This window comes from Pelobates fuscus, chromosome 5 (genome assembly GCF_036172605.1).
Source record: "Pelobates fuscus isolate aPelFus1 chromosome 5, aPelFus1.pri, whole genome shotgun sequence".
Taxonomy (NCBI): Eukaryota; Metazoa; Chordata; class Amphibia; order Anura; family Pelobatidae; genus Pelobates; species Pelobates fuscus.
In genome coordinates this window covers 96,139,036-96,155,193 of record NC_086321.1, presented here as the reverse complement: position 1 = coordinate 96,155,193, position 16,158 = coordinate 96,139,036, and the positions used below count along the sequence as shown (strand labels likewise).

Sequence of the window (16,158 nt, the reverse complement as noted above, 5' to 3'; positions counted from 1 at the left end):
GATGTTTTGGACTACACCTCCCATGATGCTTTGACAGCAGTATGGGTGTGAGAGCATTATGGGGGATGTAGTCCACAACATCTGGAGTGCCAAAGGTTGCCTATCCCTGCCCTAGAGCAATATCTTCGCTGTTTTGTTTACCACCACACCACAATCTTCTGGTAATAGTCCTTTTTACATTGTTTAACAGCATCCTTTTGAACTCCTGTCTGCATTCTCTTTGCAGGGAATTACGGTTCTGGACGAACATTTAGCAAGTTTCCGTAGGCATTAGGAGCAGGTTTCGGTGTTTCTTGGTGGATTCTGTGGCTCGTCAGAAGGTTCAGGCTAATAAGCATCATAGGGCAGCTCCCTCTTATATTTTGGGATATAGGGTTTGGCTTTCTTCTTGTAATATCCGTCTCCCCAAAATATCGGTCCTTTCAGCAATTTGCATAAAGATAATCACGTTTTGTATGCCTTGGATCTTCCTAGGAACCTACGTATACCCTACGTAAGTCCTGCGCTTCTAAGGCCCGGTTATACGTTATTTCCTTGTTTTGTTCCTTCCTGTCCTGAACTCTGCATGTTGGGGTATTACACCTCGACAAAGAAGAGCTCAAACTTAAAGGAAAACTCCAGCTTGTTAAATTTGTCATGTTCTTGACAGGTTATAAAAACAACAAAAATAGAGACCAAAAACACTTCTCTGGATGTTAATCAGCAAGCCAGAGAGGTTTCCTTCCACTCCTATTCGCTCCACAGAGTAGTCTGGAGTATTACCGAACACAAACTGAAAGTCTATCAGGGAACAGGGAAGGATTTACAAAGGCTGCAGACAGCAGGTCTGCATCTTTTGCTAGATGTTTTTCATATACTGTAACGTACCGTTTCGCCCACAAGAGGATAAAAACCGTTTAGGCGATATGCCCCTTTCCAGATACACAGGCAGCTACTGTAAGCACCAATCTTCCAAACTGCAGACTACACAAATTCACCAACTCCGAACTGCACATACATGAATTACCCAATGTACCGAACTGGAATCATACGAACACTGGAAACAGCCGAACAGGAAAAGCCATAAAACAGCTTACACTCCTGGCAATCGGCATACATTCAAATTCCCCCAAAGAACGAGACGACACATCGCTTTGAGGGTTAAGCAGGAACAACACTGATTTATTCACACAACTGCCTTATAAAGGATTCTCCCATGCAAGGGAGGGATTTACAACAATTACATAATACACCAATCACACAGGAGTTACCTCCCACAATGCCTCCCAATCCCTCCCCTCTGGCCTGGAGATAATTGTGGAAGAAATCCAATTATCTCCTAGGACAGAGGCAAACTCCATTACACACATGGCAGACAAAAAGACAGTAAAAGACATAAAATTACCTACTGATACATTTAGGACATAAAATATATACATTCTACATATCCCCAGATAGCTTGGATCTGAGCGCACATTATTACCGAATGGTGCTCAGATCATATACATACAGTTCAATCGCCATGGAGCCAAAGTCTTTCACATAGTCTTTCGTTACACGAATGGGCTCCATGGCTTAGCTATCTGGGGTAACATTCACATATTCCAAAATACCGAATGAACCGGTGTTTGACCCTAAGGGCACGAATAGGAACCAGGGGGCGGACGGCTCAGCGGTGTTCACGCAAATAAGTGTCAGTTTTTAGTTCCATAGTTTTAGTGCTGAACACCGCTGGCCGGTCGGGACTCGTAAGATGGCCGTCGCCACGTTTTCGACAAACGAACAAAGGCCACCCAGCGTTCGTCAATTAAGCTGCGGTTAACCGCAGCTTCTGGGCGGTCAATTGGCGGCACACTCCAGCTCCCAGGTGGTCCATCGATGGCCAGTTTGTTCGGTAGCTGGAATCTACCGAACACCCCGGCAGAAAGGCACGAATAAGCCTTTCTGCAGGGAATATAAACGGTTTAACCTGCAGGGCCATAGTCCAAGGGCAGGAGGCTAGCAACCAGGCTTCTCCAGTTCACAGTGGCGAGGTTGGTTTCGCCACACTTCTCCCCTTTACCAATTAGACTAACAGGGTATCTGAGAGTTAAAAATGGGTCGCAAGAGAATACTGAGAACGGGCAGCAGCTGAAATAGCCTGCCCTTCGGTCGGTCCCCGCTCAGTTCTCAAGCTGTTTTTTGCTCATCTTGTGCCATTACAGAGAGAACTTCTCTGAAACATATCAGACTGGTCCCACCCATACGGGCAGTCCAGATCCGAAATGCCAGCAAGTTCCCTCTGCACGAGAGACACAGCAACCCCAGACGATCGTTTCAGCCTTGTTAGGCATCATCAGTGAGGCATAGCTGATATCTCCCTAGGCACCATGAGCAAGGGGTCCACGTCTGGATTATCCCTTTAAACTTGTGGAGAATAAAAAATGGGTCGCAAGAGAATACTGAGAACGGGCAGCAGCTGAAATAGCCTGCCCTTCGGTCGGTCCCCGCTCAGTTCTCAAGCTGTTTTTTGCTCATCTTGTGCCATTACAGAGAGAACTTCTCTGAAACATATCAGACTGGTCCCACCCATACGGGCAGTCCAGATCCGAAATGCCAGCAAGTTCCCTCTGCAGGAGAGACACAGCAACCCCAGACAATCGTTTCAGCCTTGTTAGGCATCATCAGTGAGGCATAGCTGATATCTCCCTAGGCACCATGAGCAAGTGGTCCACGTCTGGATTATCCCTTTAAACTTGTGGAAAGTAAAAAATGGGTCGCAAGAGAATACTGAGAATGGGTAGCAGCTGAAATAGCCTGCCCTTCGGTCAGTCCCCGCTCAGTTCTCAAGCTGTTTTTTGCTCATCTTGTGCCATTACAGAGAGAACTTCTCCGAAACATATCAGACTGGTCCCACCCATACGGGCAGTCCAGATCCGAAATGCCAGCAAGTTCCCTCTGCACGAGAGACACAGCAACCCCAGACGATCGTTTCAGCCTTGTTAGGCATCATCAGTGAGGCATAGCTGATATCTCCCTAGGCACCATGAGCAAGGGGTCCACGTCTGGATTATCCCTTTAAACTTGTGGAGAATAAAAAATGGGTCGCAAGAGAATACTGAGAACGGGCAGCAGCTGAAATAGCCTGCCCTTCGGTCGGTCCCCGCTCAGTTCTCAAGCTGTTTTTTGCTCATCTTGTGCCATTACAGAGAGAACTTCTCTGAAACATATCAGACTGGTCCCACCCATACGGGCAGTCCAGATCCGAAATGCCAGCAAGTTCCCTCTGCACGAGAGACACAGCAACCCCAGACAATCGTTTCAGCCTTGTTAGGCATCATCAGTGAGGCATAACTGATATCTCCCTAGGCACCATGAGCAAGTGGTCCACGTCTGGATTATCCCTTTAAACTTGTGGAGAGTAAAAAATGGGTCGCAAGAGATTACTGAGAACGGGCAGCAGCTGAAATAGCCTGCCCTTCGGTCGGTCCCCGCTCAGTTCTCAAGCTGTTTTTTGCTCATCTTGTGCCATTACAGAGAGAACTTCTCTGAAACATATCAGACTGGTCCCACCCGTACGGGCAGTCCAGATCCGAAATGCCAGCAAGTTCCCTCTGCACGAGAGACACAGCAACCCCAGACGATCGTTTCAGCCTTGTTAGGCATCATCAGTGAGGCATAGCTGATATCTCCCTAGGCACCGTGAGCAAGGGGTCCACGTCCGGATTATCCCTTTAAACTTGTGGAGAGTAAGAAATGGGTCGCAAGAGAATACTGAGAACGGGCAGCAGCTGAAATAGCCTGCCCTTCGGTCGGTCCCCGCTCAGTTCTCAAGCTGTTTTTTGCTCATCTTGTGCCATTACAGAGAGAACTTCTCTGAAACATATCAGACTGGTCCCACCCATACGGGCAGTCCAGATCCGAAATGCCAGCAAGTTCCCTCTGCAGGAGAGACACAGCAACCCCAGACAATCGTTTCAGCCTTGTTAGGCATCATCAGTGAGGCATAGCTGATATCTCCCTAGGCACCATGAGCAAGTGGTCCACGTCTGGATTATCCCTTTAAACTTGTGGAAAGTAAAAAATGGGTCGCAAGAGAATACTGAGAATGGGTAGCAGCTGAAATAGCCTGCCCTTCGGTCAGTCCCCGCTCAGTTCTCAAGCTGTTTTTTGCTCATCTTGTGCCATTACAGAGAGAACTTCTCTGAAACATTTTAGCCTGGTCCCAACCATACGGGCAGTCCAGATCCGAAATGCCAGCAAGTTCCCTGTGCACGAGAGACACAGCAACCCCAGACGATCGTTTCAGCCTTGTTAGGCATCATCAGTGAGGCATAGCTGATATCTCCCTAGGCACCGTGAGCAAGTGGTCCACGTCTGGATTATCCCTTTAAACTTGTGGAGAGTAAAAAATGGGCCGCAAGAGAATACTGAGAACGGGCAGCAGCTGAAATAGCCTGCCCTTCGGTCGGTCCCCGCTCAGTTCTCAAGCTGTTTTTTGCTCATCTTGTGTCATTACAGAGAGAACTTCTCTGAAACATATCAGACTGGTCCCACCCATACGGGCAGTCCAGATCCGAAATGCCAGCAAGTTCCCTCTGCACGAGAGACACAGCAACCCCAGACGATCATTTCAGCCTTGTTAGGCATCATCAGTGAGGCATAGCTGATATCTCCCTAGGAACCGTGAGCAAGGGGTCCACGTCTGGATTATCCCTTTAAACTTGTGGAGAGTAAAAAATGGGTCGCAAGAGAATACTGAGAACGGGCAGCAGCTGAAATAGCCTGTCCTTCGGTGGGTCCCCGCTCAGTTCTCAAGCTCAAGCTCTCTTGCGACCCATTTTTTACTCTCCACAAGTTTAAAGGGAGTTCTCTCTGTAATGGCACAAGATGAGCAAAAAACAGCTTGAGAACTGAGCGGGGACCGACCGAAGGGCAGGCTATTTCAGCTGCTGCCCGTTCTCAGTATTCTCTTGCGACCCATTTTTTACTCTTAACAGGGTATCTGACCTCCTGCCGGTCAGTGCCCTGGTTAGTCCAGCAACCCACCCACGAAGCACAAACAGCAGTACAGCCCACCCACAATAAATAGTTACTGCACCTGGATAAAGTAGAAACTTGTCCATGTCCAGGTGCCTCACCACGGCTGTGTGAGGGACTGGTAGGCTGCCTTGGTGGGTTGCTGAGTGGACAGAGACCAGCGGTACTCTGCCCTGGTGCCAGCGCTACCCCGAAAGTAGCCTGGTTGGAGCCTGGTTGTGGGAGGGGGAGACTGACTGTCTCCCCTCTGGATACCCGGCTCTGTGGCTGGGGGACAGGACTGACCATCCCTACCCCTTGTGCTGCAAGCGCAGAGACTACGGTCCCATCTGCACCGTTGGGGGGCGTAACATCTCCCCTTGGTGGGTTAGGCTGCTGCTGGGGAGAGGGTGTAACAAGCTCCTCTCCCTGAATCGTAGACTGCCGCTGGAGAGAGGGGGTAATACGCTCCTCTCCCTGACACTCTTTCTGCTGGTGGAGAGGGGGACCAACTGTCTCCCCTTTCAATATTTTGTCCTGCGGCTGGGGTGCGAGACAGACTGCCTCTGCTCCCTGCAGGACACTCTGCCGCTGGGGAGGAAGGACGGCACCTTTAGCTCCCTGGGTTACACACTGCCGCTGGGGAGTAAGGATGGCACCTTCAGCTCCCTGGGACTCACACTGCTGCTGGGGAGGAAGGACGGCACCTTCAGCTCCCTGGGGTACACACTGCAGCTGGGGAGGAAGGACGACATCTTCAGCTCCCTGGGGTACACACTGCCGCTGGGGAGGAAGGACAGCACCTTCAGCTCCCTGGGGTACACACTGCCGCTGGGGAGGAAGGACGACACCTTCAGCTCCCTGGGGTACACACTGCCGCTGGGGAGGAAGGACGGCACCTTCAGCTCCCTGGGGTACACACTGCCGCTGGGGAGGAAGGACGGCATCGTCAGCTCCCTGGGATACACACTGCTGCTGGGGCGGAAGGACGACACCTTCAGCTCCCTGGGACTCACACTGCCGCTGGGGAGGAAGGACGGCACCTTCAGCTCCCTGGGGTACACACTGCCGCTGGGGAGGAAGGACGGCACCTTCAGCTCCCTGGGGTACCCACTGCTGCTGTGGTTTCTCCCGACATACCAACCCCCTTGCCCGCTCTGATTCAAACGGCAAGTACTCTCCCACTATTCTCTTCACGAGCTGCACGGACCTCTCCGGGGGGTTGGGTCCATAGTGAGCCAGCAGCGTGGCAACCTCTCTGTCAAACGCCTCCTGAGTGTAGTTGGGCGCCATGCTTGCTCTGACGAAGTTAGTTCCTTTGTAGATAGGGTCGCTGTACGGGGACTAGTGTTGCCCACACTACGGAGTCTAGGCCTATGGCTGCTCACTGCAAAAAAACAAAACACATGACCCAGTCCCGAGCCACGCGAGTGGGGGCTTCTAACCTGAAGGGGGGATCTATTGCCCCCCCCGAACGGCGGGTGGGGGCCCTAAAGTAACATAAGGGGGGGACACCTATTGTCCATTATCCCCGGCCCCCACCCCTGAGCGGCGGGTGGGAGCCCTAAAGTAAAATAATGGGGGGGAACTATTGTCCTCCCCCCTGTCCCCCATCCCTGACCGGCGGGTGGGGGCCCTAAATTAGAATAATGGGGGGGACCTATTGTCCTCACCCCCGGCCCCCATCCCTGAGCGGCGGGTGGAGGCCCTAAATAAAAATGTAAAACCCCCCAGGTGACTAGGGGTCCTCAAACCCCTAGTCACCCCCCTCCAAAAAAATTTTATTAACCCCTACCTACCCCCCTCACCCTAAAAATAATGAGGGGGGAACAATAACTAGGTACCTGTAAAACAAGTAAATAAAACTTACCATTTGATGTCTTCTTTTTTCAGTCCCAAAAAAGGCCGAATAAATTAAAAAGAAACCAGACAGCAAAAAAAAAAGAATCCATCTTCACCCATGGAGGGCTCCGCGCAGACTGAGCTCTGCTGGGCGGGGGAAGGCTTATCGCCCTGCAATGAGGCTCAGAGCACTCTAGTTGGTTGGTTTAAGCCACCCAATCAGAGTGCTCTGACAGGTAAATGAATTTTCCCACACTGTGTAATTTGACTGTTAACAACACTGTGATTGGTTAACTGAAAGTAACCAATCAGAGAGGTTTGAGTCAAAGTGCGACAGTTATTGTGGATTTTTATTTGCCCTTTTTTGGGGCTGAAAAAAATAAAAAAAAGAAGACATCAAATGGTAAGTTTTATTTATTTGTTTTACAGGTACCTAGTTATTGGTCCCCCATCATTATTTTTAGTGTGAGGGGAGTAGGTAGGGGTTAATAAATTTTTTGGGAAGGGGGTGACCAGGGGTTTGGGGACCCCTAGTCACCTGGGGGGGGGGTTACATTTTTATTTAGGGCCCCCACCCGACGCTCAGGGGTCGGGGCCAGGGGGTCGGACAATAGCCCCCCCTATTCTAATTTATGGCCCCCACCCACCGCTCAGGGATGGGGGCCATGGGGGAGGACAATAGGCCCCCCCCTTATTGGTATTTAAGGTCCCCACCCGCCGCTCAGGGGTGGGGGCTGGGGGGAGGACAATAGGTCCCCCCCCCTTTATTCTAATTTAGGGGCCCCCACCCGCCGCACAGGGGTGGGGGCCGGGGGGGTTGGACAATAGGTCCCCCCCATTATTTTACTTTAGGGCCCCCACCCGTCGCTTGGGAGTGGGGAGGACAATAGGTCCCCCCTTGAAGCAATTTAGGGCCCCCACCCACCGCTCAGGGTTGGGGGAGGACAAAAGGTCCCCCTCTTATTCTAATTTAGGGCCCCCACCCACTGTTCAGGGATGGGGGCCATGGGGAGCACAATAGGTCCCTCCCCTTATTGGTATTTAGGGCTCCCACCCACCGCTCTGGGGTGGGAGCCAATAGCCCCCCCTTATTTTACTTTAGGGCCGCCACCCACTGCTCAGGGGTGGGGGCCAGGTGGGAGGACAATAGGTCCCCCCTTCAGTTTAAAAGCCCCCACTCGCGCGGCAGGGGTGGGGGCTCGGGAGGAGGAACACTTTTTTTTTTTTTTTTTAAACAGTGGGAATTAGGGAGTTATCTACCAAGCGGCTGCAAGAGAAGTCCCGAAATTCCGAACCGAAGTTCCGAATTTCGGAAGGCCGAACCGAACATTTTCCCCATGCACATCCCTACTTTATATGAACTAAAAATTGTTTAAAACTTGCAATGTTTTTTTTTCAGGGATTGCTTATCTCTCTCACCAGTTGAGGGAGGCACTACCACACAAGTAATGGGTTCTTGTGGACCCTGACCATATTGTGACTAAAATCTTATCCATAATCTCCCACGAGGGCCAACATTTTTTTAGAGCAGCTGTGACAAACACTCTTTTACTCGCACGTTTGCCACAAACTCCTGGAGGAGAGTAGAAGCTGGCCTCCTGCCCACCAACTATAGTCCAGGTCTGAGACCCTTACCCTGGGTGCCCCTGGTTCGTCACTTTCCCTTCATCCGAATAGAACCGAAAGCTAGCTCCCTGAACCACATGAACCAAACCCACAAATGGTTCTCATTATTTTTAGGGTGAGGGGAGTAGGTAGGGGTCAATAAAAAAATTTGGGAGGGGGGTGACTAGGGGTTTGGGGACCCCTAGTCGCCTGGGGGAGTTTACATTTTTATTTAGGGCCTCCACCTGCCGCTCAGGGGCGGGGGCCGGACAATAGGTGTCCCCACTTATTCTAATTTAGGGTCCCCACCCACCGCTCAGGGGGGAGGGCAATAGTTCCTCCCCCTTATTGGTATGTAGTGCCCCCAACCGCCGCTCAGGGGTGGGGGCCGGACAATAGGCCCACCCCGTATTGGTATTGAGGGCCCCCCTTATTGGGGGGGCCAGGGGGAGGACAATAGGTCCCCCCCCTTATTCTAATTTAGGGCCCCCACCCACCACTCAGGGATGGGGGCCATGGGGGAAGACAATAGGAACCGAACGCTAGCTCCCTGGCGGCCGTTCACATGAACCAAACCCACATAGCTGTGACTGCTATGGAACTAATTTTGGCATGAGGACTTTGTAGGTCCCCAGTCACCTAAGCGGCACATAGCCATGAATGTTATGTAACAGTTTTCAACATGAGGTGACTGTGCGGTTCCCGGACAACTTGGTTGATGTATCAGAGGGATAAGCCAAATGGCAAATGATTTAGGTAAACTAGAAAAAAGGTCAGAGCTGTGGCAGCTGACGTTTAATGTGGATAAGTGCAAGATAATGCATCTTGGGCATAAAAACCCAGGGGCAGAGTACAGAATATTTGATAGAGTCCTAACCTCGACATCTGAGGAAAGAGATTTAGGGGTGATTATTTCTGATGACAAAGGTAGACAGACCTAATGTTATAGAGCTGCAGGAAATTCTAGCAGAATGCTTGGTTGTATAGGGAGAGGTATTAGCAGTAGAAAGAGGGAAGTGCTCATGCCATTGTACAGAACACTGGTGAGACCTCACTTGGAGTATTGTATGCAGTACTGGAGACCATATCTCCAGAAGGATATTGATACTCTGGAGAGAGTTCAGAGAAGGGTTACTAAACTGGTTCATGGATTGCAGGATAAAACTTACCAGGAAAGGTTAAAGGATCTTAACATATATAGCTTGGAGCTATATAAAGATGAGACAGGGGGATATGATAGAAACATTTGAATACATAAAGTAAATCAACACAGTAAAGGAGAAGACTATATTTTAAAGAAGAAAAACCACAAGAGTACATGGTCTTAAATTAGAGGGGCAAAGGTTTAAAAATATCAGGACGTATTACTTTACTGAGAGGGTAGTGGATGCATGGAATAACCATCCAGCTGAAGTGGTAGAGGTTAACACAGTGAAGGAGTTTAAAAGGATACTGTAGGCACCCAGACCACTTCAGCTCATTGACGTGGTCTGGGTGCTGTGTCCCTTTTGGACCTAGTGCTGCAATGTTAAGCATTGCAGTTGCAGCACTAAGTCTGCACTCAGTGGCTGTCTACAAGACAGCCACTGGGGGTGCTTCCAGAATCGTAACATACTTTTGGTCCAGCGACAGATAACTTCAGAGCCCTCTGATGAACCGAAAGGTGAAACGCGCGTCAGGGGTATAGACGCTGCAATCCACCTGCGCTATTTATATGCTGACTTAGTTATTATACACATCATGGTTATGCTCCACAACTCCTATTTAGATACTGTACTGTTCTGTAGCAGGTCAGCTGGCTGGGTGGTATTATTTAATATCTACAGACTTAGGGACAGCTTTTTTTAATTAAGGGGTGCCCTCGAAGGCACATTAGGGAATACTTCACAACCGTTACTACAGTACACTTAGCAATGATAGTAGCGAATTGTGTGCTCTATATATAGCTTTTTAATACAGCAACTCTGCCACTCGCTACTTGCCTATTCCCAACTGTTACATTGTTGCACTTCAAACTGTTAAATCCAACTCTTTACTGCAGTTTAGTGTTGGTGGCATCTGTCAAAATAATTCTAGCATTTATCTAGATTTTTTTTTTTTTAGAGACTTTTGTTATACACATAACCTCTGTAGATCACATTTACTTGGGAGGCAAAACTACTTATTTAGCAGACCTACCCTTTCTACTCTATTTCCTTTGCCTATAGGTAGACTGTTTCTACATTTAGTAGATCCTCCCTTTGTGGTCTATTTATCTATTTGTTTATGTGTTTTCTGTTATTGGTGGGTATTATTGCATTTAGTCTATCCCACTTTTTTTTTTACTAGTACTCATTAAAGGTCAAGTTTTAATATATATATTTTTTTTTTGTTCGGTAATTTTTGACTGAAATAGGTAGCTTTCTACTTATACTAGCATTACTATATTGTCAGGATATTTATATCGGCAGACATTTTGTGCTAAGATAGAAATTAAAAGTGTATATTGCCAGAGTCACTCAGAACAGAGCGGACTCCATTTTGAATTTCAGGCAAGACAGACAAAATTTCTTTCCTTGCTTTCAGTAACACTCGCCATCAACCTGAGCTAAGGAATGCATTATGTAAACAAGCCAAGTGATAAGCAATGAAGCAGGGGGATGGAATGCTCTGTTTAAATGTTAATAGAATAGAAATAATTTTAAACACAGACAGTAGTGACAGAGAAGACTAAGTAATTAATTTTACTTTCTAAATTTTACAAGGTCCCATTGTAAGTAAGGGGTGAAATTGAGTTTAGAACTGTCAATTTTAGAAATTACAACAGGAATTGTCGACGCGCTGTCTGGAGAAAATCCAAAGAAACGCTTTGAACTGACAGCAAATGTAAGTTATGGTAGTCATTTAGATAAGCCAAATGACGTCAAAATCGTCATCAGGAAAAGTTAACTCTTTCCTGTATAGGAAAGTTTAATTAGGCAATTGCACCCTCTATGGACGAAAAATCTAAATTGCGATCTGCAGTTTGACCACACCTTCAGTATCCTATTGGTTTTACCAACTGATGACGTAGAAAGAATCTTTCCCTTTAAAAAGTTAGGACAAAGGGAAGAGAGGAGTTTGGGCATTCAGATTCGGACATTCAGAGATATTCAGGACACAACTCAAGAAACACTCATTGACACTTAGAATTTTACTCTTACTTTCTAACCAACATCACTTTTCTCTATTACTTACACACCTCCATACAACCAATCATACTCGCATTCAAGTTCCTGGGACTACCTACTCATCTGATGAGAACATCTACATAACTGGTAATTTTGCTGGTTTTATTTATTAATCTAAATTAATTAAAATCTAATAGCATGATATATGACTGGATAAATCACGGTCAGATTTTAATATTTAGAAATCTTAGTTAACTAAAGAATATATAGTTATAAACATTCCATTCTGCAGGTGGAATTAAGAATAATTATATATTAATGTGATATTATCACGTGTTAGCATACCACTGTTTTTATCCAGGTGTATTGATTTGCTCTAAAATAAGATAAGATATCTTTTTAGGCAAATTAAAATTTGGCTTATAGAATCTGGTAGATTCTTATTGGATGGTTCCAGGAAATGATTAATGAGCTGGTTTAAATGTTATTTTAATTGAAAATTACATGAGAATATGATATTATATGCCTAGGAGGATCTAGCCAGCATTGAAAGGGATACTCAGTTGATCTAACTGTTAGCCAAGGTTTTACGACTTTTCGCTGTGCTGTGTGAAGTTTAGCTTTCTGTGTCTGTGAAGTACCCTCATAAATCAGTTGATGCGGTTAGCCATTGGATTGTTTTAACATTGCCATTGTATACGATGTTTTACTAAATATTCACTGATTATTATCATGCATGTTGCCTAATATTATTATTATTTTATTTGTCACAATAAATTATATCTATTATTATAACAAATTGTGATTATTTTTTGTATGGAATACATTTCACTTACATTATAACGATCTCTAAGATCTAAGAGAATTGAAATAGTGGGCGATTCTCAACTGTATAATATTATCATCCCATAAATATCCCCACAATATCCACATTTTTGTTTTCTAATCATCCATAGGGGTTACCACCCACTTTAGGTTTTCTCAGTATCGGTTCCCTAATATCTTATTTTCTTTCCTGTTTCTAATACAACAGACGGCACCCAAAAAACACCTCTCTCTCTCATATATAATGGTGAGACCCTGCTACAAGGCACTAACAAGCCACCGTTTGTTACAGCCTGGGAAAAAGATTTCCAAAAAACACTAGATGACACCCAATAGTCTAGGACCATTTTGGCAAACAAACGATTTACATATTGTACATCCCATAGAGAACTATCAAGAAAACTTTTGTACCACTGGTGTTTGGTGCCTGCCAGAGTGAAAAATATAAATCCAGGTACCTCAGGTGTCTGCTGGAGGTGTCTTACACAACCCGGCACTATGTACCATGTCTGGTGGTCGTGTCCCAAACTAAAGTTATTCTGGGACAATGTTCTGAAGCTAATTCTGCAGTCCGCAAAAGTGGCATTGCCAAGAGACCAAGAGATATACTTACTACAACTTCTTCCAGTAGGCATACCGAAATCCAAACAACATAACTGCCAGATGCAAATGTCTGAAAGGTAGATTGATCCTACTTGTGTTCATGCGAGAGCCTTTGTGCCGACTTAGATATCTGTCTAAATAACTGCTTGGGTACCTACTTAAGTAGCTGCTTATGCTTCTACTCATGTAACTATGTATGTTCTACTCAAGACTCCACCTGTGATCAACTTATGCCTGTGTTCAGGTTTATATCCATATGCCCATCTACAACTTGTCTACTTCCTGTTTACGGATAGTTTCCACCTTGCTTCCATTTGATATGCATATACGGACCGTAGCCATAGTCCTATACCCCTGAGGCTTTATACACAAAGAGCCACACCAGACCCTCCTCGACACCCCTCTCCCCCCTGCCTCCCCTCTCCCTTGCTTGACCCTCCCCATCTGTTATGATTTCTGGTTTGAGTTTATTATCCCTAAAAATCAGTGCACAGTACAATTCAACAACCAACTATGAAAATCTCATCAATGCAAAATATGCATTATGTGATGACTGTTATTGTTACTACTGTTATTAACACTATTTTGTAACAAATGTTCAAAACACAATATACAGCAATTGCTCTTTTCTTTACTTTGTACTGTGCATTTGGAAAAACTGCTAATAAGAAAAAAAAAATTCAAGCACTCATTATAGAGAACAAAACATAACTATTGTAAAGCACTTGTTCGCGTGTCTTGGTTTAATACTCATGTTTTAGACTGAATCTAAAAAAACCTATCCGGAAGCAGTCCTGTAAAACACACCGCACAACTTAATGCACTGAAACTTCCACTGTGTGCTCGAATTGATTCAATAATAAAGACTTTCATCCAATGAAACAGTACTTTTTTTCTATTTGAATAAGAACCATACAGACATTAGCCCAAATAAATTATGGAGCAAACTATGGTACTTAGAAAGAACAAAAATATATAATAAAAAATATATATTTTTTTCAAAAATGTGAAAATGATAATCATGCATCATCATTCTCTGTACAGTATCCAATACAAGTTTATTGGTGGAAACAAAAACTATTACTTTTATTTCTTTTCACAGTTAATGCATATTAAAAATGTGGTTTGAACCGAAATACAGCTTTTCTTGTAAGCTGCAAAATGTAAAATAAAAAAAAAATGTAAGAAAGATTTCGCGTTTGTAGTTTGAATTCCTAAATATTAACAAGAAAAACAATATATAAAAAATTAAATTACCGCCATTATGTTAATAACAAGCAGTGCTTGTTTGTAACTTTTTCCTATGCATCACAGGAACCAAAAATTAATAGTGTGTTGTGTGTGTACATATAATTATATTATATATATACATACACACACACACCTATAGACAAACAAGCACTTTGTTAGAGAATGGGAAATGTCTGGAGAGAAGGGGAAATGTCTGAAAATTATGATGATTGATATCTCTACTGTAGCACAAACCGTTTTCAGCAAGTTCATAGGTCCATAGTCTATTCAACACTGTTGAACGGAGACAATACTAGGGAAGTTACCGCAGCAGAAAACAATACAAAACTCCCACACAGTTTTTTGTTTATGGAAATTGTTAACATAGTTTTCATGGAGCGTCCTCGAGGAAGGCATATTAACCAATGCTGGCTGTTCTTAGACATCTATCTTGCTTGTTGGACTGTCATCTGCAGTTCGATAGCTTCCATTGTGCTTTGAATTCCCTTGATCAACCATTCCATCTTTGTCATCTTCCTGTCCTTTGTAAGTAGTCTGTCCATCTTTTTCCTGAGCCAAATAAAAAATTAATTAAAATTTGATCACAGTGTGTGTCTTTTTAGCAAACAGTATAAGCACCTACTCGTCCCTCTAGTAGGAAAACACAATCAGTAGGCTCATGCACATCTTAATAAAAAAGACTGCAAATATGTAAGTTACACATACAGCTAGGTTAGTCAACTTAAACAGAAATGCACAAATAAAGCAGTGTACACAGGATATTCTGTTGGAACACTAATTAGATAACATACAGAATAGGAGACATGTTTCAGGAAACAGCTTGTTTTAGAACACAAGCAAAACATGGCTTACCTTTATGTTATCATATTTATCACTAATCGACTTAACTTCATGCTCTTTACTGCTAGTTTTTTTGGACGTGGAGCGCTCTCTCTCCCTTCTTTCTTCACTGTGATCCCGTTCTTTCCCCCTTTTTTTCTCTTTTCTACTTTTGCTGAGAGAATAATATTTTGTAAAACTGAAATTTACTGGAAAATCCCTGTTATACAAATGTGATTTGTAGAACATAATTTTTTAGGTATAATAAAAGAAAACCAATCTCAAACGTATACTTAAAGACAACTTACTCCAAGCCCTAACAGCAGCAATATAAGTAACATTTCTATATTCAGAATTTACCTCTAATTAAGGACAGCTGATATAGTTCAAAATAAATCCCACCGTGAGCAATATCCAAAAAGTTGCTTTGTATTTCTTAGTAGATTAGATTTAATTTCTTAGTTTGTACAAGATTCCCAGCAAGTATAAAGGTCAAAAGCAAACAAAATAATGGAGATAGTAAGAAATAACTTGCCACCTCTGTTTATATTGTTAAACTTCTAGACTGGTTTCCCAAATAAAATAACAATTTAGTTTTTCTTATGACTTTAAACATGGTTTGGTATCGTTGGTTATGATAACAGTTTTAACAATTCAGAGAAGATGTAAGATTAGCCAAACAGTAACACCTTCTATGGTGAACATCTTACAAATGTTAGCTTGTAGCATAGAGTACTTTAAAAAGGAAAATAGTCAGTATCTGCCACGTACGTACCCTCCCGAGCATTGCTATTTAAGGGATACTAGGAGAAAGTCTACCCAATTGAAAGTCACTTTGTTTTATTGGCAGTGCTATATAATGAGCTATTGCACAGGCACGCTAGGCACCGACACTGGATTTTTATCACAAAGTGAACATTGTGTTGGACAAAGCAGAGATTTTTTTAATTGGGTAAGCACTTTTTTTATATAATGAAGGGTCACATAAATGGCACCACTTAGGAAAGAAATTACACTGCATGGACAGTTCTCTTTTCAAGACTATATTAGATTCAAGGTAATCGGATATACGCCTAAACAGCCTATA

At 44.6% G+C, this 16,158-nt stretch overlaps 1 protein-coding gene across 4 annotated transcripts in view; it reads right to left on the bottom strand.

Annotated features, from left to right (window-relative positions):
* Nucleotides 1-14,033: 14,033 nt before the first annotated feature.
* The window catches only part of SREK1 (splicing regulatory glutamic acid and lysine rich protein 1), a 58,801-nt gene continuing 56,676 nt past the window's right edge, over nucleotides 14,034-16,158 (bottom strand). For all 4 annotated transcript variants that reach the window (XM_063454079.1, XM_063454081.1, XM_063454080.1 and 1 more), the window contains 2 exons: nucleotides 15,105-15,246; nucleotides 14,034-14,801 (listed from right to left, as the gene is read on the bottom strand). In XM_063454079.1, coding sequence (XP_063310149.1) covers nucleotides 14,670-14,801; nucleotides 15,105-15,246 — 274 coding nt within the window. In that variant the 3' untranslated portion in view covers nucleotides 14,034-14,669. The remainder of the gene's footprint in view (nucleotides 14,802-15,104; nucleotides 15,247-16,158) is intronic.